We start from the raw sequence: 26,180 nt of genomic DNA on the forward strand, positions 1-26,180 counted from the left end.
GCTCAGCTGAAAATCATTTGTATATTCAACCTAGTTTATTTGAGATTCTTCCCACCTTTTCACAACTTTCCCAGTCTGAAGAGGTAAGTACTTTTTGTAGTTGGACCATTAACCAGTTACAAAACCACCTAAAATAACAGTCAGTCCTATCTTTGCAGGAATATCATGAGGGTAACCAACAAAGGCTTTAAGCAGTGGTTCTCAACCTGTGGGTCCCCAAGAGTTTTGGCCTATAACTCCCAGAAATCCCAGCCAGTTTACCAGCTGTTACGATTTCTGGGAGTTGAAGGCCAAAACATCTGGGGGACACAGATTGAGAACCACTGCTTTACAGAAATTAAGATATACTACATCCACAGCATTGTCCTGATCTATCCAGCTTGGGACTCTACCGATAGGAAGCAAATGATAACATACAATTACACATCTGAAAGTGTTTGAGGAATATATATTTATTGGACTGCAACACCAACTTTTGAAAATGCTAGGGAATCAGGCCAAAAAAACCTTTATTTCACATTTATTTTGATATCTTCCTGTACAGTTTCAAAAAAGTTCACTGATAACAGCTTTGGAGGTCTTATCATAGTTTTCTTGCAAGCAAAAACATTTTTTTTAAATTTCAGATAAAACAAACAGAAGTAAGTTTTTTTTATCTAAAAGAATTGATGGATCAGTCCCATGGTTCATGCAAATGTAATTCTGGAGGATGGCTACCAAAAATGGCTCCCACAAATGCATGCCAACCTGGTCATATTTGTCTGGCGTTTCCATTCCAAACCATGTCTTCTATGTGTTCTCAAAGGCTTTCATGGCCGGAATCACTGGGTTGCTGTGAGTTTTTCGGGCTATATGGCTATGTTCCAGTAGCATTCTCTCCTGATGTTTCACCTGCATCTGTGGCTGACATCTTCAGAGATTTGTCCAGAGGTCTGTGGGAATGAGACAAGTGTGGAATGTCCATGGTGGAAGAAAGAACGGTTGTCTGTTTGAAGCAAATGTGAATGTTGCCATTAGCCTGCTTGAGTAGCATGGAGGGCCCTTCCAGACAGGCCCTACATTCCAGGATCTGATCTCAGGTTTTCCGTTTATTCTAGATCAGGGGTCCTCAAACTAAGGCCCGCGGGCCGGATATAGCCCTCCAAGGACATTCACCCGGCCCTCGCTCAGGGTCAACCTAAGTCTGAAACTATTTGAAAGCATACAACAACAATCCTATCTCATCAGCCAAAAGCAGGCCCACACTTCCCATTTAAATAATAATAAGTTTATATTTGTTAAAATTGTTCTTCATTTTAATTATTGTATTGTTTTAAAGTGTTTTTTGCACTACAAATAAGATCTGTCCAGTGTGCAGGTACAACGGTACCAGGAGCTCCAATTTCATTTGCTTTGCATTGAATGTTTGTTGTAGTCCTGAGTTTCAGGGGCTCTGCAGATAGGTGGCTTCTTTTGGCTGCAATCATAGGGCAACCCACCTGTCAATTATAGTTAGGTTTCCTGGTCCCACCCCCTTTTTGGGTTTTGGACGGAATAGGAGCCATTTTGAGTTCAGTCCACACAGAGAAGCCTTTCATGCAGGACATAATACCAATAGCTCCTGTAGAAAGCTTTGTCTTGGCCGGGGAGATATACAGCCCACAGCTTGGCCGGAGTTATACAGTCCACAGCTTAGCCGAGAATTATACTGCCTTACAGCTCCTTTGCTGAGGGACTTCAGCCAGCCATCACCGAAACCTGAATTCCTTCTTTTTCCCCTGGAGGTCTACAAAGCTCTGCTTGGTAAGGGTCACTCGTGGTAGCCAGAAGCAATTGGTACCGGGTGCAGGGGCTCCACACCAACAGAGGCAAAGACAGACTGCCCAGATTAGAAGTTAAGGATTTCCCCATTAGTTACAGTTATGAAGATAGTGCCTGTTCCTGTGGACAAGATTGAGAGAGGGAGTCAATAGACTGTTAAGAAAGCCTGTTTGTTTTCATTAATAAAGAACTTTGTTGAACCTTTAAGGAATCTAAAGACTCTGTTTTAAGGAAATCCAAAAGCCTTTAATCTGAGGCAGCCCCGGCATCCCGTTGGGCACACAGAATTTATGTCCTGTCTACGGTCTTATGCACAGGCCCAGCGTGCGACAGCACATCCAGTGTATAGGAATTCATTCATGTTTTTTTCCCCAAATTATAATCTGGCCCTCCAACAGTTTGAGGGACTGTGACCTGGCCCCCTGTTTAAAAAGTTTGAGGTTCCTCTTCTAGATTATCTGGTAGTGCGGACTCATATCATCCAGTTTAAAACAGAAAACCTGGGATCAGATCCTGGGATACAGGGCCTGTCTGGAAGGGCCCTGAGTAGCCTTGTAGCTGCAAAGTCTGGCCTTTGTTGCCAAGAGGCATCCTTTGTTCGGGAGGTGCTAATGGGCACTTGATTGTTGACTCTCTGGAATTCCTGTTTCTAAGTGGCATTCTTTATTTACTATCTTGATTCTAGTATATTTTAATACTGGTAGCCAGATTTTGTTCATACAGCCCAAAAAACTCACAGCAACCCATGTCTTTTATATTTTATGTTTTCTCATCAGAAATAGCCATTTGTAATAACTTTCCAAATGACAATATTGGAAAGGACAGAAGACATGCATAAAGATTATGAAAGCAGTTGCATTTAAGGGCCCTTCTACAGTGCCATACGAAATCCTGATTATCTGCTTTGAACTGGGGTCTATGGCAGTGTGGACTCATATAATCCAGTTCAAAGCAGATAATGTGGATTATCTGCTATGATAATCTGGATTATATGGCAGTGTAGAAGGGGGTTTAGGACATACTTCTCCTCAAACGGTTGGGGGGAAAATCCACTGGGGAGGAACAACACATTAGAAGGAGAGACAAGTCTGTGGTAGGCACGTATTTTCCCTGCAGAACATTCTTCATTCAGTTCTGGTATTGCCATTTGGAAGGATATCTGTGCTGGGAAAAATCTTTGCCTGCAAACCTGGATTGTTATCAGCTGTCAGAATTAGAACTGAAATCTAACTATTAGATGGGCCAACGGTCGACACAGTGCTACGCTGTATGGTATGCAAAAAATATGGCTTTAGATCAGATAATTCCATAATCACAGGCCTTTTACAGCTCGGGTGTCATGGAGGAGAGGCTGTCCAGTACAATAAAGAACTTGAGCATGGCTGCGGATGAAGTTTGGATCAGGAGAGGGATCAAGAAGCTGTCTTCTCTCCCTGGCTTGCACATAACAAACCTTTTACTGGAAGAACCTGGAGCATCTCTCACTCATGTATCCACAAAGCCACTTTTCCCCACCTCAATGCACATTATCTAAATATAAGGTGAGGATGTTGAGGAGGATGTTACTGAGCTGACCTCACACAAGGAGAGATGTAGTTGCCTGAGAATGGAACAGAGTCCCTCAAACAAAGGAAGAAATCGATAAGACCAGAAACCCTTCCCACATCATTCCACTTGACATTACATTTGAACAAGAATAATAAATATGCACAATATATTTCCAGGAAGACATTGCTTGTTTATGCAAGGCTAGATTTGCATTCAAAAAAATGCAGAAAGTAAACTCTTTCTAAAATGCCTTTGGAAAAGAGAAATACGTGGCTGGACTCAAGAGAGACATCTCACTCTCTCGGAGTCTTATTGGCTCATTCTCTTTCTACTCTTTCTGTTGCGCTTCTAAGCATGTATATTGTGTAAGCATAGACTGTCCTTTTGTTACAGGAAAACTCTATTCTCATGCAGTAAAAAACAAATTTACTGCATTAATCTATAATTCTCAACAGCCCTAAAGCTTGGTTTTTTTTATCACAGACATTCTATCAGGCATCGAACAGTAACGCTTTATAAAAAAAATCAATTTTCAAAAGCAGCCTGGTAATTTTTATGTTTAATAACTTTTGATTATTATTGTGCATGTGTGTATGTGTGTGTGTGTGTGTGGCAATAAGCATAGTCAGTGGATCGGTTTGGCAAAAGAGACGTGAAACCCATGCATTTCCGATAATATTTAAAGAGGCAAAATTGTCTTCTGTATCTTGGAACTTCTGACATGGTGTTTGTGTGCTCGACACTTAAGCCTGGCACAAAAAAATGTCACCATGCTGTGTCCGTGGAGGATGATCTATTGATACATCTGCCTGATTAGTATTCTGTGTCTAATGTTGGTACAGATAGTGTGTAGGAAGCAAAAGGACAGCACTGCAGTAATCATAGGTAGTACCGCAATGGCTGAAACCTGGGATGTTTCACTGAATTCAAGTATACCGTGTTGTAAAAATCACTGATTCCGATGGCCACTTTAATCACACCGGGGACACGATCAAATGGCAATTTTGTATAAGTTGTCTGCTAAGTTCCTCTCCCATACATACAGTACAGTAGACTCTCAATTATCCAACCTTCACTAATCCAATGTTCTATATTATCCAATGCAGTCTGCCTCCCACCCGGATCCACTGCTGTTTCAATACATTGCAATGTTTTGGTGTTAAATTCATAAATACAGTAATTACTACATAACGTTACCATGTATTGAACTGCTTTTTCTGTCAATTTGTTGTTTAAAAATGATGTTTTGGTGTTTACCATATATTCCGGCATATAAGATGACTGGGCATATAAGACGACCCCCAACTTTTCCAGTTAAAATATAGAGTTTGGCATATACTCGCCCTCTTCCAACACACATCAAATAAAAATTTCAAAAGCATCAGATTTTATTTCATTATGGTAATTTTCCTATTGATGTACCTCCTTCTCTGCCTCTCAGATCTCACACATGCGCACCTGCACCTCTTCACTGCAGTCTTCAGGAGTGAGATCTGAGAGGCAAAGGAGGTGATACGGTAATAGGATACAAGGGCGGGCCAGACAGGTAAAAGAGGTGTGTTTTTCTGGGCCCAGAGCCACTCTATCTCTTTTTTCCATACCCCAGGCACCCCGGACTCCTGCAGCTTGCTCTACCCTTCACTTACACCTTCCCGGTGAGGCACCCCTTCACCTCACCATCAGGACTGCATTAAGTCCACGAATCCTGATGAATGGATTTTCTTGTACCATACTTGTACAGTGTTGCCCTTAATGCTTTCATACAGTCATTGCATACAGCAGGGACGCGGCCACTGCCATTTTTGAGCTCCCCCCACAATATGCAGCAACCACAAATTCTCTAATCCGGATTGGAAGTTTCAGCACCCGCTCTATAAGATGACTCCCGGCGTATGAGACCACTCTCGCGTATAAGACGACTCCCATGCATAAGGCTACTCCCGTCCATAGGGCTACTCCAATGCATAAGACAACTTCCGTGTATAAGACTACTCCTGCGTATAAGACTACTCCTGCGTATAAGACTACTCCTGCGTATAAGACTACCCCTGCATATAAGACTACTTCTGCGTATAAGACTACCCCTGCATATAAGACTACCCCTGCGTATAAGACTACTCCTGTGTATAAGACTACCCCTGCGTATAAGACTACTCCTGTGTATAAGACTACCCCTGCATATAAGACTACCCCTGCGTATAAGACTACTCCTGTGTATAAGACCACCCCTGCATATAAGACTACTCCTGCGTATAAGACTACCCCTGACTTCTGAGAAGATTTTCTTGGGTTAAAAAGTAGTTTTATATGCCAGAATATATGGTAATTTGTAAAATCATAATGTAATTTGACGTTTAATAGGCTTTCCCTTAATCCTTCCTTATTATCCAACATTTTGGTTTATCCAACATTTTTCTGGCCCATTTATGTTGGATAAGAGAGACTCTACTGTACTTACATTTTGGGATTTGTTCACTGGACAAATGATATTAGTTTCAATTGTGACATATACATGTATAATAGTAGGGAAGGACTCTGAGTAGGGAAGTACTTTGGCTTAGAATGACTGAAAGTCTACTTCCCAGCTGCATAGGTTTTAAGTGAGACCAACCTCTAAGAATACAATACGGCCACAAACATCTTTTTCCTTATTTTTGTTGTTATTTTCTCCAGTTTGCGTCCTTGTGACCGACCTTTTTTTTTTTTTTCAAACTGGTTACTTGAATCAAACTTATTTGTGTGTGTTTTTCAATAAAATAAAACTGTTATTAAACATTGCCCTTGTTGAAGTGACAGCATTCAAGGAAAAAACAATTGGAGTGTTTTTTTCCCTATCTCGATCCTTTTCCATTTTTTTAAAAAAACATTATTCTTTAGACAACACCTTCATCACCTCCCTCTGTGAAATGCTCCTTTCTTGGGCTTCCTTGGTCTTGTTTCACATGGGCCAGCGCAAGCAGTGGAGAGCTTTACTCTACTTTCCCTGCAGCTCTGTGTAACATTTTTAGGTAATTAAAAACACACAAACACATGGCTGTGTGGCTTTCAGACTGCTGTCACGTGATCGGGATTCTCTTGAATTTCTATGCACTCAATCTCTTCCCGCTCCTTCCTTTTGGCCCGTTTCTTTTTCTTGTGGTGCTTTTTGGAGGGTGGGAAAAATGTTAGGAAGACTGGTAAAATAACAAAACAGTGCAGAAGTGTGCAACTGCCAGTGAGCAGCAAGCATTTGAACAGTGTGAAGGTCAAGTTTGAAGGCACAAAAAGGAGGGGGACCAATCCGATAAGAAAAGAAGCCACGTTTTGCAAAATTGCTGTCCCGTGTTCTTGGAGTGAACTTTTGATGCACTGAGTTCGCGTGTGTTCGGTGGCTAATACAAATGTGTAAAGCAGGGGTGCACAGTGATCTATGGAGAAGTTGAGAGTGTAAATAAGGCACAGGATAGAAATGCAATCCATGTCTACATTCCATAACGTCATCAAGCCCAGGACACCCAGCTCGATTGAGGTGACAGTGAGAATTAGCCAGAAGTTCCCCAGAGGATGGATCACGAGGAAAAAGGTGAGTAACAACACCAGCAAAATGCCAAAGCTGGAAATCAAGACCGGCATAGTGACTGATAAGCTGTACTGGTCCATGAAGACAAAGGTAGGGTTGAAGACGATGAACTTGATGCTTTGTTTCAGAGACAACGGTCTGAGTTTCTCCAACAACTCAATGATATCTCTCTGTGTTTTTTCACTAGTCCTAGCCACAAGATACATACGAGAAGCAATGATGCTATTCACATTCCCAGCCTTGGAGAAAATGATGTCGTTTTTGAAGTGCTGGAATTCGGGCTTTCGTAAGAACGAGTTTTGAAGTATGCTAAGAAAGTCACTTTTATTTGTGGCAGTAATGTTCCCAGCTCTCAGATACTGGTAATATTGTTGGAGCCAGGATAGCGTGTTGAAGCCTTCACTCAGTTTCTTTAAGTCTTCTTGTACAGTGCCGTTCCAGTACTCGAGAGGTTCATAGATGTAGAACCCGATGACGGGACTGTAGTTGCTAAAGTATTTCTGCTGAATGAGGGCATAGGACACACTTGGTGAATTGCTGGAGAGGAGGTTAATAATATTGGCTCCATCGCTGATCTGCAAGCAGCCCATAAAGGAGAAAGAAGCATATATAAGATAAAGTATCACCACAAATGGCTTAACATAGATGTTAGTTATCCATTCGTTGTAATGCTCCCGTAGGAAATGTTGGATGAAATGGTTCTGGTATGGATCAGTCTCGTGATGAGAAGTGTGTTGGTGGCCATCACTCATCATAGTTTGGAACCAAACAGGCTTCCTTTCCAGGTATTCTGCAGAGGGGATTTTGCAGCAAAAGATACTGTGGTAACGATTCTGCTCCAACTGCCCAGCAAAGACGAGACAGGAGCCAAAGAACGAGAAAATATAGAAGTAGTTCAACAGGATGGAGATGCACATATTCTGGCAGAAGACCTTCACAGCCTCGATGTTGGTGAAAGGACTGGCACCCATCCCGAAGGCTATAAAGTACAAGCAGCTTGTCATGGTGTAGGAAACCATCACGTCAGAGTAGGCATCTGCAACTCTGTCTTTGAATGGCAGATTCTCTCGGGTTCGACGCCATCCTGACAGAAGCTCAAACACTCCTTTTGTTCCATGACCTAAAGCAATGACAATGAAGAGATACATTAATGAGAGATATTAATATTGTACGGGCCCAAGGCCATGACAAAAAGTACCATGCGCGCACAATAGTACCCTCAGAGTACAGGCACCAAAGATGCTATACAGAACCATAATTTGCTCATACAACAAATACACACTTGATCTTTTGGCTAAGATCAAGTGTGACATTAATATGAAAACATAAACGTATTATGGTTAACATTTCCTTCTTCAACTGTGCATATGCACAATCAGCGTTTTAATGTAAAATTGGTGCAAAACATTCGTCTATATAAATAAAAATGTAATGTTCATTTGTGGGATTAATATAACTCAAAAACCACTGGACGAATTGACATGAAATTTGGACACAATAACACGTATCAGGCCAACGAGTGACCATCACACATAAAAATATGGGGGGGGGGGGGAAACAGCAGAAGGGACTTAAAAAGCAAAAAGAAAAAAAAAGAAAAAAGCTGCTACAGTGCATGTGAAAAAAGACTCCCTCAGTAAACAAAACACACAATAGTATATCCACACCCTCTTCCGGACTACAGCTCCCAGCATCCCCTAGACCAGGCCCTTTAGGAGAGGAGGATGATCCAAATGAACTGCTTCCAAGATGAAAGCTTTCTTTTCCTTGGATTTCTTTGAGAGCATCCCAATCCCTGCATATTTCCAATTTTCTATTCCTGGACTGCAACTCCTTGGATTTCTTTGAGAGCATCCCAATCCCTGCATATTTCCAATTTTCTATTCCTGGACTGCAACTCCCAGCAATCTTCCAGATAGGTAGATTAAATAGAGATAGGTAGGTAGGTAGGCAGATGGGCCAGGAAGACTGCTGGGAGTTGCAGTCCATGAATAGGTAGAGAAAGAAGAAAGGGGAGAAAGGGGAAGGGAAAGAAAAGGGAAAGAAGGGAAGAGGAAGAGAAGGAAAGAGAGAAGGAAAGAAAAAAGGGAAGGAAGGAAGGAAGGAAGGAAGGAAGGAAGGAAGGAAGGAAGGAAGGAAGGAAGGAAGGAGAGAAAGAGGAAGGTTGGCCACAGCAATCCGTGGCGGGTACAGCTAGTCTATATAAATAAAAATGTAATGTTTGTTTGTGGGATTAACAGAACTCAAAAACCACTGGACAAACTGACACCAAATTTGGACACAAGACACCTACTAACCCAAGGAGTGACCATCACTCAAAAAAAATGATTTTGTCATTTGGGAGTTGTAGTTGCTGGGATTTATAGTTCACCTACAATCAAAGAGCATTCTAAACTCCACCACTGATGGAATTGAACCAGTCTTGGCACACAAAACTCCAATGACAAACAGAAAACACTAGAACACTAGTATCTATATAAATAAAAATGTAATGTTCATTTGTGGGATTAACATAAATGAAAAACCACTGGACGAATTGACACCAAATTTGGATACAATACACCTATCAGGCCAACGAGTGACCATCACTCATAAAAACACTGAAAAACACAGCAGAAGGCACTTCAAAAGCAAAAAAAAAAAAACAATGCATGTGCAAAACCACATATAAACACAAATATATACACACACATATATACATATACACACACACAAAACACATATGCACAGACTGGTTCACAGCAACACATGGCAGGGGATGGCTAGTCCATAATAAAAGTGAAGATATGTATGTGTGTGTGGCTGGGGTGTCCACTTTCACTGACAGGCTCCCACTTCCACGAACAGCTATGATTCCCATCTATGAGGAGCCACCAAAGGCCCTCCCTCCAATTACATTGCAGGTTACATTGAGTGCTGTGAACATGTACAACTCCTGTCAATGTCCTCCACAAACACAATACCATCCACCACCCAAGTGAAGGCTTTCATATGGGAGCAATACCATCCTAGACTTTATGTGTTTCCTCCACCACAGACATCTCAAGGTTTCTGACTCTCTCCATTGGTGTGGAATTTGCATGGACCCACCCACTGTCACTCCCATAACCCTTTCCACTGTTTTCTATGGCACCCAGCAAACAGATCAGGATTAATCATCAATTGAACACACTGGAGGGGGTTGTGATGGAAGTTGTAGTTCACCCTGCATCAAAACAGAGCACTGTGACCCCTACCAATAATGGTCCTGGACCACATTTGGCACACAGAACCCCCATGACCAACAAAAAATACTCAAGAGTTGGGGGGGGGGAGTTCACCTTGATTTGGGAGAATTGCAGTTCACTCACATCCAGAGAGCGCTGTGAACCCAAACAATGATGGATCTGGACCAAATTTAGCATGCATACCCAATATGCCCAAATTTGTACAGCGTCACCCTTAATGCTTTCATACAGTCGCTGCATACGGCAGGGATACGGCCACTGTGTTGGGGTTCAGCCTCCGTGTGAACCTGACCCTCAGCCTCCGTGTGAACCTGACCCTGATTCTTTGATTGTATTTCCTGATGCAACTGAACAGGCCACTGAACATGTAGTTTTCCCTGATGGTTTGGAAACTGTTGATTCTGAGGGCAGTGGCTGGGAAAGTGAAACTAAACATCCTGATGAGGATGTTTCAGAATCAAGCAGTGATAACTCTCCAGAGGAGTTAACACCTGCCTTTTTTAATGAGGATAGAAGAAGGCAGATTTGGGAAAACAGGAGTGAATCAAAGAGTTTGCGAAGGTCAAGTAGATTAAAGGAAAAGGAGGCTTCCAAGCCTGGAGGCATGTCCCGAAACAGTTTCTTTAGTTTAAAGTGTCTTTCCCTGGGCTGTCTTGTTAGATCAAGCATAGTTTAGACTGAGGCATTACCTTGGCTGAGTTCCCGTTTCCCATGGCCTGCATTCCCAGAGGCTTCTAGTTTCCAAGTAATAAAACAAGGAAATAAACTGGCTGCTGCTGTTCTTTAATCCAAGTTGAACGAATGCCATTATGTGCTCTTCCTAAGTATATCAGCAGGTTAGTGAGATACTAACAGGTTCCAGGTTTTTATAGTGTTGCTTTTGGAATTTTGATCTAGTTCAGAGATATTCCTGACTTCTGAATTTTACTGTGGCTTTTTGACTTTGCATTTTCCTCTATTTTGTAACCATTTTTTCATCAATAAAAAAGGATTGTTTTTCCCACAGTCAAGTGTGGTGGATTTAATCTTACGGTCTTGTTTCCTGATCTGGGTTGCAACACACTGCCATTTTTGAGTTCTCCCCCACCATATGCAGCAACCACAGATTCTGTCCAAATTTGGTGTCAAGTTTCAGCACCCGCTCTCTAAGACGACTCCCGGCGTATAAGACTACTCCCACATATAAGACGATCCCTGACTTTTGAGAAGATTTTCTTGAGTTAAAAAGTAGTCTTACATGCCAGAAAATATGGTATTATTATTATTATTATTATTTGGAAAATAATAATGTGCTAAGTTTCAAGGGAACCTAAAATCATTCCAAAGAAAAAACTGAAAGCTGTGAAACTGTTTTAACCATCCACATAGCTACGTTATAAAAATGGGCTGCAATTTTACTTCTCCATCTCTAAAATCAATAGGAGTTTTGTCATGATTTTCACAAAAATAGGATAGATGAGGTAGCACAGTTCTGAAGACTTCGGTTTCTCTACTGCAACCTGAAAAGCATACAGTGCGCTTGGGGAAATGGTTTCATTAAAATTTCCTTTATGTCAGGGCAATAGGCACTGGCAGCCAGGGACCAAGAGAAGAGCCGAAATTCAAAATTAATTTTCTTTCATGGCTCGGGTGTGTGTAGGCATTAGTATAAACAAGGATATCAAGTTTGTGCCTAGGAGATACTTGTTAATTTTTACATTATGATTGACCTGAATACTCTGCACTTCCTTGATTAGTCCGCCTAATTGAAACAATGATATAATAAAACAAGGAAATAAACTGGCTGCTGCTGTTCTTTAACCCAAGTTGAACGAATGCCATTATGTGCTCTTCCTAAGTATATCAGCAGGCAAAATCAGTCACTTTGCAAGGCCTCAGAGCACAACTACTCAGGGAATTGAAAACATATGGTATGCTGGAAAGATAGATCTCCTCCTGCACAATGATCACGTCTCATCACCAGCTGAAGATCCTGGCTTCAGTTCCTTCCATTGGTCTTTTTTGTTGTTCTTACTTTTATGGCCTGGGAATTGATGCAGCCTGGATCCTTCCTACAATGTTTGGGTAATGTCACACCCATTGGATTGCATGGGCGAAAGTGAGAACAAGCTGCCTTCCATGCCAATCACATATTTTCCAGGACACACTAGCATAGGAAGGAGCTGCAATGTGGATTCCTCCCATGTGGTCTTCAGCATCTGATGCTAAGAAGATGTCTGAGAGGAGCAAGCAGTAGACATGCTACTGTGGCTGTGGCATAATAATAATAATAATAATCATCATCATCATCATCATCATCACCACCACCACCACGTCAAACTCCTCTGGGACTTCCGAATTCAGACATACAGAGTTTTGGAGCACAATACTCCTGACTTCACAATCGTGTTAAAAAACAAAGTATGGGTTGTTGATGTTGCCATCCCAGGTGACAGCAGGATTGAAGAGAAACAACTGGAAAAGCTGACACGATATGAGGATTTAAATATCAGACTACAAAGACTGTGGCACAAGCCGGTCAAAGTGGTCCCAGTGGTGATCGCCACACTGGGTGCAGTGCCTAAAGACCGTGGCCTGCACTTAAACACAATCGGCGCTGACAAAATTCCCATTTGCCAGCTGCAAAAGGCCACCTTACTGGGATCTGCACACATTATTCGCCGATACATCACACAGTCCAAGACACTTGGGAAGTGACCGACGTGTGATCCAATACAACAGTAAGCAGAGTGATCTTGTCTGCTGTGGACTCATCTTGTTCTGTTTCAAATAATAATAATAATAATAATAATAATAATAAATATCCCCGTCATCAGATGCACTGCTGGAATTGTGAACTGGACACAAGCAGAGCTGGGTGATCTGGACAGAAAAACAAGAAAACTAATGACAATCCACTACACATTACACCCGCGTAGTGACGTAAACAGACTTTACCTGCCCAGAAAATCAGGAGGCAGAAGGCTTCTGCAAGTGAAACAAACGGTAGAAGAAGAGAAACACACACTGGCAGATTATGTGAAAGGCAGTCAAGAACCAACGTTGAGGGAAGTCAATAGTAGTAAACTGCTTCAAGTGCAAAAGACAAAGAGTGAATACCATAAAAACACAATCCAGAGCAGAAGAGAAAAGTGGCAAAAGAAGGCTCTCCATGGATAGTTCCTGGCAAGAATTGAGAGGCAAATTGACAAAGACAAAACATGGCTGTGGCTCACAAATGAGACTTTGGAAAAAGAGATGGAGGGCCTGATTCTGGAAGCCCAAGAACAGGCAATTCGAAAAAATGCCATCAAAGCCAGAATTGAAAAGTCAATGACAGATCCCAAATGTAGACTCCTCAAGGAAGCAGATGAAACAATAGATCACATCCTCAGCTGCTGAAAGAAGATCGTACAGGCAGACTACACACAAAGGTACAACACCGCTGCTCAGATGATTCATTGGAACTTGTGCCACAAATACCATCTGCCTGTGACAAAGAACTGGTGGGATCACAAGTTGGAAAAAGTTACAGAAAATGAACACATCAAACTCCTCTGGGACTTCCGAATTCAGACTGACAAGAGTTTTGGAGCACAGTACTCCTGACCTCACAATCGTGTTAAAAAACGAAGTGTGGTTTGTCAATGTTGCAATCCCAGGCGACAGCAGGATTGCAGAGAAACAACTGGAAAAGCTGACATGATATGATTTAAAGATCGAACTGCAAAAACTGTGGCACAAGCCAGTAAAGGTGGTCCCAGTGATGATTGGTACGCTTGGTGCAGTGCCTAAAGACCTTGGCCTGCACTTAGACACAATTGGTGCTGACAAAACTACCATCTGCCAGCTGCAAAAGGCCACCTTACTGGGATCTGCACACATTATTCACCGATACATCACACAGTCCTAGACACTTGGGAAGTGCCCGACGTGTGATCCAATGCAACAGCCAGCAGAGTGATCTTGTCTGCTGCGGACTCATCTTGTTGTGGTAATAATAATAATAATAATAATAATAATAATAATAATAATATACTTGTATTCTGCCCTATCTCTCTGAGGGGACTCAGGGCAGATTCCAGGATGTACAGGCACAAAGGCAAACATTCAATGCCTACAAACAACAAGATACAGATACACAGAAATAGGTAAACGCTTCCCCTTTCATCTCCAGCTCTGGGGGTGTTGATCATCTTCATTTATAAACTGAAGAGTCTACATTGTCCATAGACACCTCCTAGGTCATGTGGCTGGAATGACGGCATGGAGTGCCATTTACCTTCTCGCCGAAGCGGTACCTATTGATCTACTTACATTTGCATATTTTCGAACTGCTGGGGCTAACAGCGGGAGCTCACCCAGTCCCATGTATTCAAACCGCTAACCTTCTGGTCAGCAAGTTCAGCAGCCCAGCGTCACCACAATCAAAGTAGCTTTGGGCAATGCTCTTTTGAATTTTATGTTCCCTGCATTAACAAAGAATGTAACATTTACAGAAGTATCCTTCCCTCCTACGTCAACTTTTTCATATGTGTTGACTGCTGTTCACAACTCTCCCTGTAAAAACTGCATTTACCACAGGCAGCGTCGTGCAATAATGACATTAAAGACAAGTTTGACCTGCAGTTTAAAATCATACAAATACGTATTTTTTCCTGTATGCAGATAGCATTATGCTTTCCACTGATTAATCTTTTCAACCAGGCTAACTTTTCCAGTGAATTAACTCATTGTTTATTATCATAGTTTTATTATCATTCAACAAAAAGAAAGTATAAGTCATGGGACTGTGATCAGGGTGCAATGGGTGGATCAAATTCTATATTTAGAATTAGAAATTACCCTCTCCTTCAGGAGAGGGTAATTTCTAGAGCTTGCACACTGAAAATCATCTACTGACTTGAGCTGAAACCTATCATTGTGCTGATGCTTATTTAGGTATCATCTGTGCCAATTTTGAAGTTGAAAAGATAAAAAGAAATGGCTTATTTATAGCAGTTTAAATTTTGAGGAATATCTTCAAGCACTTCAGCTGTTTTCTGCTCTTTCCAGCTTTAAAGGCTGTGTTTAGATTTTGGTACAATTTTCTTGGTACTGTTTTGTCAAAAGTAGTTTGCCGTATTAGGAGGCAAGATAAAGATGTGACATATGCTTTTACCTAATAGCGAATAACTTATTTTGCAGTTTTTATTACAAAAGTGAAGCGGTACCTATTGATCTACTCACATTTGCATCTTTTTGAACTGCCAGGTTGTCAGAAGCTGGGGCTAACAGCAAGAGCTCATCCCACTCCATGGATTTGAACCGCCAACTTTTCGGTCAGAAAGTTCAGCAGCTCATTGGTTTCACCCGTTGTGTCACTGGGGGCTCCAGGAGTCAGGCACACCGGATAAATTATTCCCAAACCCCCTCCTGACGCAGCTACAGACATTTTATACTGATTTTAAGTTTGCTTTTCTTAGATAAGAAACACATACATAATTGGCTAACTTATAAATCATGGAGAACATGGGCAGATCTTTCCATATATGGGGGACAGAAGAAATCTGAACGTATGCGTACTTCAGCTAGCAATCTCCATTGTTTATATTTCTTCTGTCATGTACAGCAGAGACCTAACTATATTTATTTATTTTCCATCCAAAGCATTGCATAAATTAGTATAAAATTCATAAAATTCATAAAAATTCATAAAAATAGGTGTGCAGACGGCTAAATATCTTTTGACCAAAAACGGGCAACAACAACGGTATTGTCTGTAGCCTCCAACAATTCCTCCTCTGTACATGAGGCAGGGCACAATGGACAAGCATGGTTTACCTCAAGGCAGCGTTCTTGCACCGATCTTGTTTACTAACGATCAACCACAACCACCACTCACAAAGAGCTTTATATATGGTGATGACCTTGACCTAACAACACAAGCAAAAGACTTTGAAACAGTTGAAATCCAACTTACTAATGCCTTGAAAGGTCTCTCCAGCTATTACAAAGATAACCACCTGAAGCCTAACCCCGCCAAGACACAAGTATGTGCTTTCCACCTACGCAATGGTGAAGCCAACAGGAAATTGAAAGTCACCTGGGAAGGTCAAGAGTTTGAACACTGTTTCCATCCTAAATATCTCGGTGTCACCTTAGATCGAACACTAGTATATAGGAAACACTGCTTGAACACCAAGCACAAAGTAGCTGCACGCAATAACATCCTGCGGAAACTTACTGGCAGAACATTGGGTGCAGATCCAAAATTAGTAAGAACATCAGCCCATCAACTGCTGAGTATGCCTGCCCTGTTTGGCACAAGTCTGCCCATGCAAAGCAGGTGAACATAGAATTGAATGACACATGCAGAATAATCACAGGGTGTCTTAAACCTACACCTATTGATAAACTCTTCAACTAGATGGCATTGCCCTGCCTGATGTGCGACAGGAAGTTGCTGCTAAATGTGAAAGAAATAAGGTTGAACACTGTGAAAGCCATCCATTACATGACTACCAGCCTCCTCCCAGCAGACTCAAATCAAGGAAAGGCTTTATGAGAACTACCACTCCTCTCTGCGTCCCCCCAGCAACAGCAAAGGTATCCCTCTGGGCAGCTAAATCAGGAAATCCCAACTGGATGGCCCTCCATGAGGATCTTCCTCCAGGGGCAAACTAAGAATGGGCAATGTGGAAGTACCTGAACAGACTCAGAAGCAGAGTGGGCAGATCAAAAGACAACCGGGCAAAATGGCATTATCTAGAACAGTGAGGGGATGTCAGAAGGGTCACCAAAGACCATCAGAAAACACAGTATTTTTTGTTGGTCATGAGGGTTTCTGTGTGGGAAGTTTGGCCCAAATTTATCATTGGTGGGGTTCAGAATGCTCTTTGATTGGAGGTGAACTATAAATCACAGGAACTATAACTCCCAAATGTCAAGTCTCTTTTCCCCAAACTCCACAAGTGTTCACATTATTGAGCATTCATACCAATGTTGATCCAGATGCCAATGTTGATCCAGATGCATATTGTTTGAGTCCACAGTGTTCTTTGGATGTAGGTGAATTACAACTCCAAAACTCAAGGTCAATGTCCACCAAACCCTTCCAGTGTTTTCTCTTGGTCATGGGAGTTCTGTGTGCCAAGTTTGGTTCAACTCTATCGTTTGCGGAGTTCAGAATGCTCTTTGATTTTAGGTGAACTATAAATCCCAGCAACTACAACTCCAAATGACAAAATGACCCACCCACCTACCTACTCCCAATATTCAAATTTGGGCGTATCGGGTATTTGTGTCAAATTTGGTCCTGGGAATGAAAATACATTCTGCATATCAGATATTAACATTACGATTCATAACAATAGCAAAATTACAGTTATATTGTAGCAACAAAAACAATTTTATGGTTGGGGATCACCACAAGATGAAGAACTGTATTAAGGGGTCATGGCATTAGGAAGGTTGAGAACCACTGATCTAGAAGAATCCCACACTTTGTGTGACTGTGGAGCAGAACAGACAACTCCGCATCTGTACGCTTGTCCATTGTTCCCTGCCTCATGTACAGAGGAAGAATTGTTGGAGGCTACAGACAATGCCATTACTATTGCCCGTTTTTGGTCGAAAGATATTTAGCCGCCTGTGCTCCTTCTATTTTTACCAGTTTTATACTAATTTATGCAATGCTTTTGATACGAAATAAAATAAAAAATGCGTAAGGCAGGCACCACAACTTTTTTAAAATCCCAAAATGCTTAGATATATGCACAGTGCATGTATATACATTCTCCTCACTTTACACATATCTTAGCCATTTCTAACAGCAGGCAAACAGCAATTTTGGAACCAAAGAAACAGCCTTTCCTTTGTAACACAACTTGTTAGCTAGACTGCAGAGAAAAATGATTCAAGTCCAGCAAGGTTGGAGACTGAACTATGCAAGTTCCTGTTGGGAAGAAATGGATGGTAAAGGTAATGAAAATGCTTTTTTCCATGATGCTGTTGAGGTGCATCTCAAGAAAAAAAATGGATCAAAAGCCTCTTGCTGCCTGAGCCTTATTTGAAGATGGCAAAACCTCTATTTTTCAATCACATTGATCATAAAATGGCTAATTTAAAAGACTGGTTCGAACAAGGAATATTCATTAAAGTACAGCAGATGGAAATGCACATCGCTGGTGTAGAAGAAGATCTCCAGGGAAATCTATACTTTTACTTTCTCAGTCCCGAAAGGTAATAACAGTTAACTGTGAACATGAATGAACAGCCCAATTCAGGAAAATGCCACTAATAATTTCACTGGTCTTAAATTTTTAAACTCTGCTTTGGTTGCATCTAGTACTTCCCTAATGTGAGACAAAAGAGTTGAGATTCTTTCCTCTCTCTTGTCCCAAATGTGACTTCAATGGCAGCCATGGGATCCAGGGATAATTTCTTTTCCACTCTCTTCTTATTTCTCAGTATTTCAGATGCCTTGCTCACCTCATCATGCGCTGCATGATCCATGAAGGAGGCTGGCATTCAGCGTGGTTGAGCAACAGGGACTCTGCCACAGCCAGGGTGACTCTGTGAGTCCCTTTCTGGCTACCAATCAGACTTCAATCAGTATTTGGGATTTCTGGCTACCAAGCAGACTTCAATCAGTATCTGGGATTTTGGTTTGAGCCTGCTTATTATATCAGTGTAGCTCTATTTACATTGCGGCACACCCAAATACCTGGGAGTCATTCTGGACCGTGCCCTGACCTACAAGAAGCACTGCATAAATATCAAGCAAAAAGTGGGTGCTAGAAACAATATCATACGAAAGCTGACTGGCACAACCTGGGGATCACAACCAGACACAGTGAAGACATCTGCCCTTGCGCTATGCTACTCTGCTGCTGAGTATGCATGCCCAATGTGGAACACATCTCACCACGCTAAAACAGTGGATGTGGCTCTTAATGAGACATGCCGCATTATCACGGGGTGTCTGCGCCCTACACCACTGGAGAAATTACACTGCTTAGCCGGTATTGCACCACCTGACATCTGCCGGGAAGTAGCCGCCAATAGTGAAAGAACCAAGGCAGTGACATCTCCGGCCCACTCCCTGTTTTGGGTATTAGCCAGCACGCCAACGACTTAAATCAAGAAATAGTTTTCTAAGATCTACAGAGACACCCACTGGAACACCTCAGCAAGCAAGAGTTCAAAAGTGGCAGGCTCAAACCCAGAACCTCAACCAATGGCTGATATCAAATGAGAGACTTCCCCCTGGGCACACAGAAGACTGGGCAACTTGGAAGGCGCTGAACAGACTGCGCTCTGGCAACACGAGATGCAGAGCCAACCTTAAGAAATGGGGCTACAAAGTGGAATCCACAACATGCGAGTGCGGAGAAGAGCAAACCGCAGACCACCTGCTGCAACGCAACCTGAGCCCTGCCACGTGCAAAATGGAGGACCTTCTTATAGTAACACCAGAGGCACTCCAAGTGGCCAGCTACTGGCCAAAGGACATTTAATCAACTACCAAGCTTGCAAACTTTGTGTTTTGTTTGTTTGTTTGTTAAAAATGCAATACAACTGTTTGGTTTGCTTCTGACATGATAAATAAATAAATAAATAAGCTTTATTTAAGATCCTTGATTGAGAATATACTTCCCTTTTCTGTCTTGTCCCACCAGGCAATGGAAATACAATATGCTAAGTGGCCCTAAGTTCTTGGGACCAATGACGTCTATAGAAAACCTTCCTACTTGTGCACCCACATTAGAGGTGCTATGAAATATTGGTGTTATCTTCATTATAATTATTGTCATGGCTAACATTTGCGTGGTCAGTAAATATATTTTTCTTCATAATATATCAAGCAATTTACTATTAGCCTCAATAAAGCCATTGACTCACTGTAATGCCTGCAGAATGTTTGTCAAGTGCCAAGAAATAAGTAATGAATTCTAATTTGATCTATTTTGCTGATGGCAACGCTTCTTCCCTTGGCACTGGCACCGTGGTGACAGACTTCATCACCTATAGTCAGATTCCTGTAGTGTAAGCTGTGTGATGTCAATTGACTTATTTCTTTCTCTGTGCCCTTGGTCTTTCTCCACCTTCAAAAAAGGGAAGTGGATCAAAATAAAGGGAAGTGAGATTCATTGCATTTATCTCTGCTGGATCAGATGACGCGATTAGAATTTGATTTTATATCTAATAGTGAGGCTGTCAGATCAACCACTGTGTGTTTAATTAATCCTGAGTAAACTGAGATATCCCAGTTTTCTCCAGATTACTTTGGTTTTACCTGAGGCATCATTTGGATGTCTCACGTAAAATCGAGACACGTCTCGGATTAGAGGTCTCAAATGATCTACGCCGGGAGCTAGACAGGGGGAGTGTGTCCCTGTTGGTCCAGCTGGACCTCTCAGTGGCCTTCAATACCGTTGACCACGGTATCCTTCTGGGACGTCTCACAGATATGGGACTTGGGGGTACTGCTCTGCAGTGGCTCCAGTCCTTCCTGGAGGGTCGGTCTCAGAGGGTGTTACTGGGTGACATCTGTTCGACTCCGCAACCATTGTCTTGTGGAGTCTCTCAGGGTTCAGTACTGTTTCCGATGTTATTTAACATCTACATGAAGCCACTGGGGGAGATCATCTGGAGTAAGGTGTTATCTGTATGCAGATGACATCCAAATCTGTCACTTCTTCCCACCTGTTACTAAGGAGGCTGTTCAGACTTTTAACCGGTGCTTGGCTGGTGTATCAAACTGGATGAGAGTTAACAAATTGAAATTGAATCCAGACAAGACAGAGGTCCTCCTGGTCAGTCGAAAGGCCGAACAGGGCATAGGGTTACAGCCTGTGTTAGATGGAGTTACACTTCTGCTGAAGACACAGGTTTGCAGCTTGGGAGTGATCCTGGATTCATTGCTGAGTCTGGAACCCCAGGTTTCGACGGTGGCCAGGGGAGCTTTTGCACAATTAAAACTTGTGCACCAGCTCCGCCCGTACCTTGAGAAGTCTGATCTGGCCACGGTGGTCCACGCTCTGGTTACATCCTAAATAGATCACTGCAATGTGCTCTAGGTGGGGCTGCCTTTGAAGACCGTTCGGAAACTTCAGTTAGTTCAACAGGCGGCAGCCAGATTACTAACAGGGGCGGCATACAAGGAGCATACCCACCCCCCTTTTATGCTAGCTCCACTGGCTGCCTGTCCACTTCCGAGCTCAATTCAAAGTGCTGGTTTTGACCTATAAAGCTCTATATGGTTCTGGCTCAGCTTACTTGTCTGAATGCATCTGCCCCTACATCCCACCTTGCAATTTAAGATCATCCGGGGAGGCCCTGCTCTCGCTCCTGCCAACAGCACAAATGGGGCTGGTGGTGACAAGGAGCAGGGAGGGCGTTCTCGGCTGTGGCCCCCGCCTATGGAACACACTCCCAAAGGAAGTAAGATCTGCTCCCTCTCTCCTAACCTGTATGCTGAATATATGAAGTTTTGTGAGTAAACCCCTGATTTAAACAAAGATATTTTAAGGGAGAGTAGATGTTTTTGGGCAACTGAAAAGAAACACTTCTGAAACTCTGCTATATTTATGGTTTTGTGTATTGGCATATCTTTGTCCCTAACAGTTCAAAGAGATATCTAGGTATAGCAGTTGGTGATAGTATGATAGCTGGGTCTGGAAGCTCCGAGCGTTACGTACCTTCCACAATGGCGGCTGTGAATAAGGGAAGGGGGGGGCTCAGTGAGGGCAGGAATATACTTCAATTTGGTGGAAGGATAGAAAGGAGGGGGGAGCATTAGGATAAAATTTAGGGTGGTTTAGGGTTTGGGGTTAGGATTACGGTTAGAATTAGGTTTAGGATAAGGCTTAGGGTTCGGGTAAGGGTTTTACCATTAAAGAATTCTTACATTCCTTCTATAATATCTGTGTTCCTTTCTGCGTTGTGCAAACAGCACTCCAAAGGAGTGAAGCGGAAAGAGCGTAAGGCTCAGAGCTTCTGGACCCAACTTTCATACCATCTGTCAGGATTATTTAGTTATGTATGTGTGTTTTTCAATGTGCTTCTATATAATTTAAGATGTATTAAGATGTATTTCAAGATGGATTCTATTCTGTTCAATTGTATATTAGAAATACTGTGCTGAGGCTGTGATAATGTAACCTTGACAGAAATGAGATAATGTGTTCTCTTGCTGGGAAGAGAAGGGAGGAACTGGTCTCAGCCAGAAGATAGATAAGCAGATGTTCAGAGACTGTTGTTTTTGCCTTGGAAGTTCCTGTCTGTAGCTTGCTGTGAATAGACATGTGTAGATGTACTTAGTAAAACTTAGTTTTCTATTTTAACTGAAAGCCTGCAGAGTCCTTATTTTGAACACAGTGTCTGCTGATCTAGCCGTCCTTCCGCTGGCAAGCGTCAATACTCTGACACCATCACCTAGCAGTTTAACAGCTGAGAAACCTAATTGCCTTGCATGAATACTAGTGGATATTTACCACTAAGGAGAAGGTTGACTCATGCGAGTTTTTAACTCTTCTCAGGGAACTTCACATTTTATTTTCCCAAAATGTTATGAAAGCCATTTCCCAAAAGGTTATGGCGTCATTTTTCCAAAAGATTTTCCAAAACGAGCAATTGCTGTGAGGGAAAGGGTGGAAAAGTTACTCTGCTTGAAAACAGCCAAGGGCAGTAGCAGAATTTGGGGTGGCAGGTCAGGCATTTGCACTTTTCCTACATTCTGCTCCAAATGAAATCACTCTCGAGGGAGCTTCTACTTTTCCTTTTGTATTGAGAACAGTGGTTCTCAACCTGTGGATCCCCAGATGTTTTGGCATTCAACTCCCAGAAATCCTAACAGCTGGTAAACTGGTTGGGATTTCTGGGAGTTGTAGGCCAAAACACCTGGGGACCCACAGGTTGAGAACCACTGCCTTAGAAAAATAGAAATCCATTAATTGACAGGTGAGACTTGGGCAATATCTCTATCTAACTGCAGGTTTAACACATTTCTTCTCATTACTAAGCTGCTTATAGAGGTTTCCTGCTATGTTCACGCAACACACGTACACATTGCAGCCAACGCACCATTGTGTCATGACATACTGTTTGGAACGCTGTGTTCTAGAACATAGTCAGTCTATGAGCTCTTCAAAAAAACATTTGTGACATTTTGTGACTTACAGTGATTTCCAGCTCTATGATCCTATCATTCAAGCTGCACCGCTAAGCTGGTTCCCTGCAGGTTAGTACAAAAAGTAATCAGTGGCTGAAGATAACAGCATCCCGATTAGGAGGATGAGAGGGGCAGCCAGGGGAATCCTCCCTCAACTGCTATCTCCCAACAGCGAGTGGCTCTGCTTTTCCATGCAGTATGAGAACTTGTGGCTAAAGGCAGCCATACATTCAGCTTCACTTGTAGGAGCCAAAATGATTCAAAATTCCTGAAAGTACCAATCACACCTATGTTTCCCTGTTTAATGTCAGGCATGTTTTCAGCCAGCATTTTCAAGAACTCCCGGAAGCAGCACCAAAGACAACTTTGCTCCTACCTGCCCTTGTAGCAAACAAGCAAACTCAAAAATAATGAACAAGCCAAAAGAAAGCAGGGAAAGAAAAGCAAAACTAGGGTGAAGCTCTATCTCAGTGGTTCTCAACCTGGGGGTCGGGACCCCTGGGGGGATCACGAGGGGGTGTCAGAGGGGTCGCCAAAGAACATCAGAAAACACAGTCTTTTCTGTTGGTCATGGGGATTGTTTGTGGAATGTTTGGGCCAATTCTATCATTGGTGAGGTTCAGAATGCTCTTTGATTGTAGGTGAACTATAAATCGCAGCAACTACAGCTACCAAATTTCAAGATCTATTTCCCCCAATCTCTACCAATGTTTACATTTGGGCATATTGAGTATTCATGCTAAGTTTGGTCCAGATCCATCATTGTTTGAGTCCACAGTGCTCTCTGGGTGTAGGTGAACTACAACTCCAAAACTCAAGGTCAATGCCCACCAAACTCTTCCAGTCTTTTCTGTTGGTCATGGGCGTTCTGTGTACCAAGTTTGGTTCAATTCTACCGTTGGTGGAATTCAGAATGCTCTTTGATGGTAGGTGAACCCTAATATATACCAGCAACTACAACTCCCAAATGATAAAATCAATCTCCCTCAACCCCACCAGTATTCAAATTTGGGTGTATTGGGTATCTGTGCCAAATTTGGTCCAGTGCATGAAAATACATCCTGCATATCAGATATTTACATTAGAATTTATAACAGTAGAAAAATTACAGTTATGCAGTAGCAACGAAAATGTTAAAGTTGGGGGTCACCACAACATGAGGAACTGTATTAAGGGGTCGTGGCATTAGGAAGGTTGAAAACCACTGCTCTATCTGGAGATGCTCTCAGTAGTTATTTAGCTAAAGTCCTGATGACATCTGGCTTGTGGAGCTATTGCAGGGGATCCTGCTCCCTCTGCTTGAATTCTCTCTTGTCCTTCCACTGGATTCTTGCAAACCCACAGAATAAATCTGCTTAATAATATTTCTAAAAAAAAAAACTTTCTACCATTCAAAAGCAAGACTGAATATTATCTTTGCAGCAGAAAAAAAATAACCAATGCTGCATTGATAATTTGCTCTTTTTGTGCTCTTTAGGTAAAGGTAAAGGTTTTCCCTTGACATTAAGTCCAGTCATGTCCGACTCTAGGGTGTGATGCTCATCTCCATGTCTAAGCCCCCTTGAAGGTGCAGGTTCGCAGCTTGGGTGTGATCCTGGATTCATCGTTGAGCCTGGAGCCCCAGGTCTCAGTGGTGACCAGGGGAGCATTTGCACAGCTCAGGCTCGTGCGCCAGCTGCGCCTGTACCTCGGGAAGTCTGACTTGGCCACGGTAGTCCACGCTCTGGTTACATCCCGCTTAGACTACTGCAACGCTCTCTACGTGGGGTTGCCCTTGAAGACGGCCCGGAAGCTTCAACTGGTCCAGCGTGCGGCAGCCATGTTACTAACAGGAGCGGGACGCAGGGAGCATACAACGCCCTTGTTGTACCAGCTCCACTGGCTGCCGATTTGCTACCGGGCTCAATTCAACGTGCTGGCATTGGCCTATAAAGCCCTAAACGGTTCCGGCCCAAGATACCTATCTGACCGCATCTCGGCCTATGAGCCCACGAGGACTTTGAGATCGTCCGGGGAGGCCCTGCTCTCGATCCCGCCTGTGGAACACCCTGTGGAAGGGTGTTCCACAGCCAAGGAGCCACCACCGAGAAGGCCCTGTCTCTTGTCCTCACGGGGACAAGAGACAGGGCCTTCTCGGTGGTGGCTCCTTGGCTGTGGAACACCCTTCCCGTGGACATCAGACTGGCGCCCTCCCTTATGACATTCCGCAAGAAACTAAAGACGTGGCTGTTCGAGAAGGCGTTCGAACAAGAAGTGCAATAATTGGCAACGACCATAGGAATGGAACAACGGAAAACGATATTGGATTGTGGCTTAACGATGAGACGACGCGAATGACTTTTTTGTATTTTGTATTATTGATATTGAGATTGTTGATGTTGTTGATGACGATGTTTTGATATTGCTAGTTTGTTGTTAGATTATGTCTTGTAATTTGCACCTTATTCTCTACATGTTGTACACCGCTGTGAGTCGCCCCTGGGCTGAGAACAGCGGTCTATAAGCACAGTAAATAAATAAATAAATAAATAAATAAAATAAGCCGAAGAGCCGGCGTTGTCCGTAGACACCTCCAAGGTCATGTGGCCGGCATGACTGCAAGGAACTGATTGATAGTGAGATGATCTGCAATACAAGAAGGTGGTTCTCCCTTGTGCATTTACAAGCTCTAGTCAGCAAATTATGGTCCCATCTAAACTGTTGTATAATGTAGTTTCAAATGGCAATATAGATGGGACCTATATCCCATCCACTATATCTTCAGCAGAGACAGGAACAGGACATATACACCTTTAACTGTTTGATAAATGCATACAGGACTGGCCTTGGCGTTAGGCAAGAATGAGGCATCCATCTTGCGTAGAAGGGACTACTCGAAGTGGCAGAACAATGGCAAAGTGCACAAAGTCAT

At 42.6% G+C, this 26,180-nt stretch overlaps 1 protein-coding gene across 2 annotated transcripts in view; it reads right to left on the reverse strand.

Annotated features, from left to right (window-relative positions):
* Nucleotides 1–434: 434 nt before the first annotated feature.
* Nucleotides 435–26,180, reverse strand: part of PTCHD4 (patched domain containing 4) — a 116,383-nt gene continuing 90,637 nt past the window's right edge. For both annotated transcript variants that reach the window (XM_060785146.2, XM_060785155.2), the window contains exon 3: nucleotides 435–8,027. In XM_060785146.2, the coding sequence (XP_060641129.1) occupies nucleotides 6,394–8,027 (1,634 nt within the window). In that variant the 3' untranslated portion in view covers nucleotides 435–6,393. The remainder of the gene's footprint in view (nucleotides 8,028–26,180) is intronic.

The sequence above is a fragment of the Anolis sagrei genome, chromosome 1 (genome assembly GCF_037176765.1).
Source record: "Anolis sagrei isolate rAnoSag1 chromosome 1, rAnoSag1.mat, whole genome shotgun sequence".
Classification (NCBI taxonomy): Eukaryota; Metazoa; Chordata; class Lepidosauria; order Squamata; family Dactyloidae; genus Anolis; species Anolis sagrei.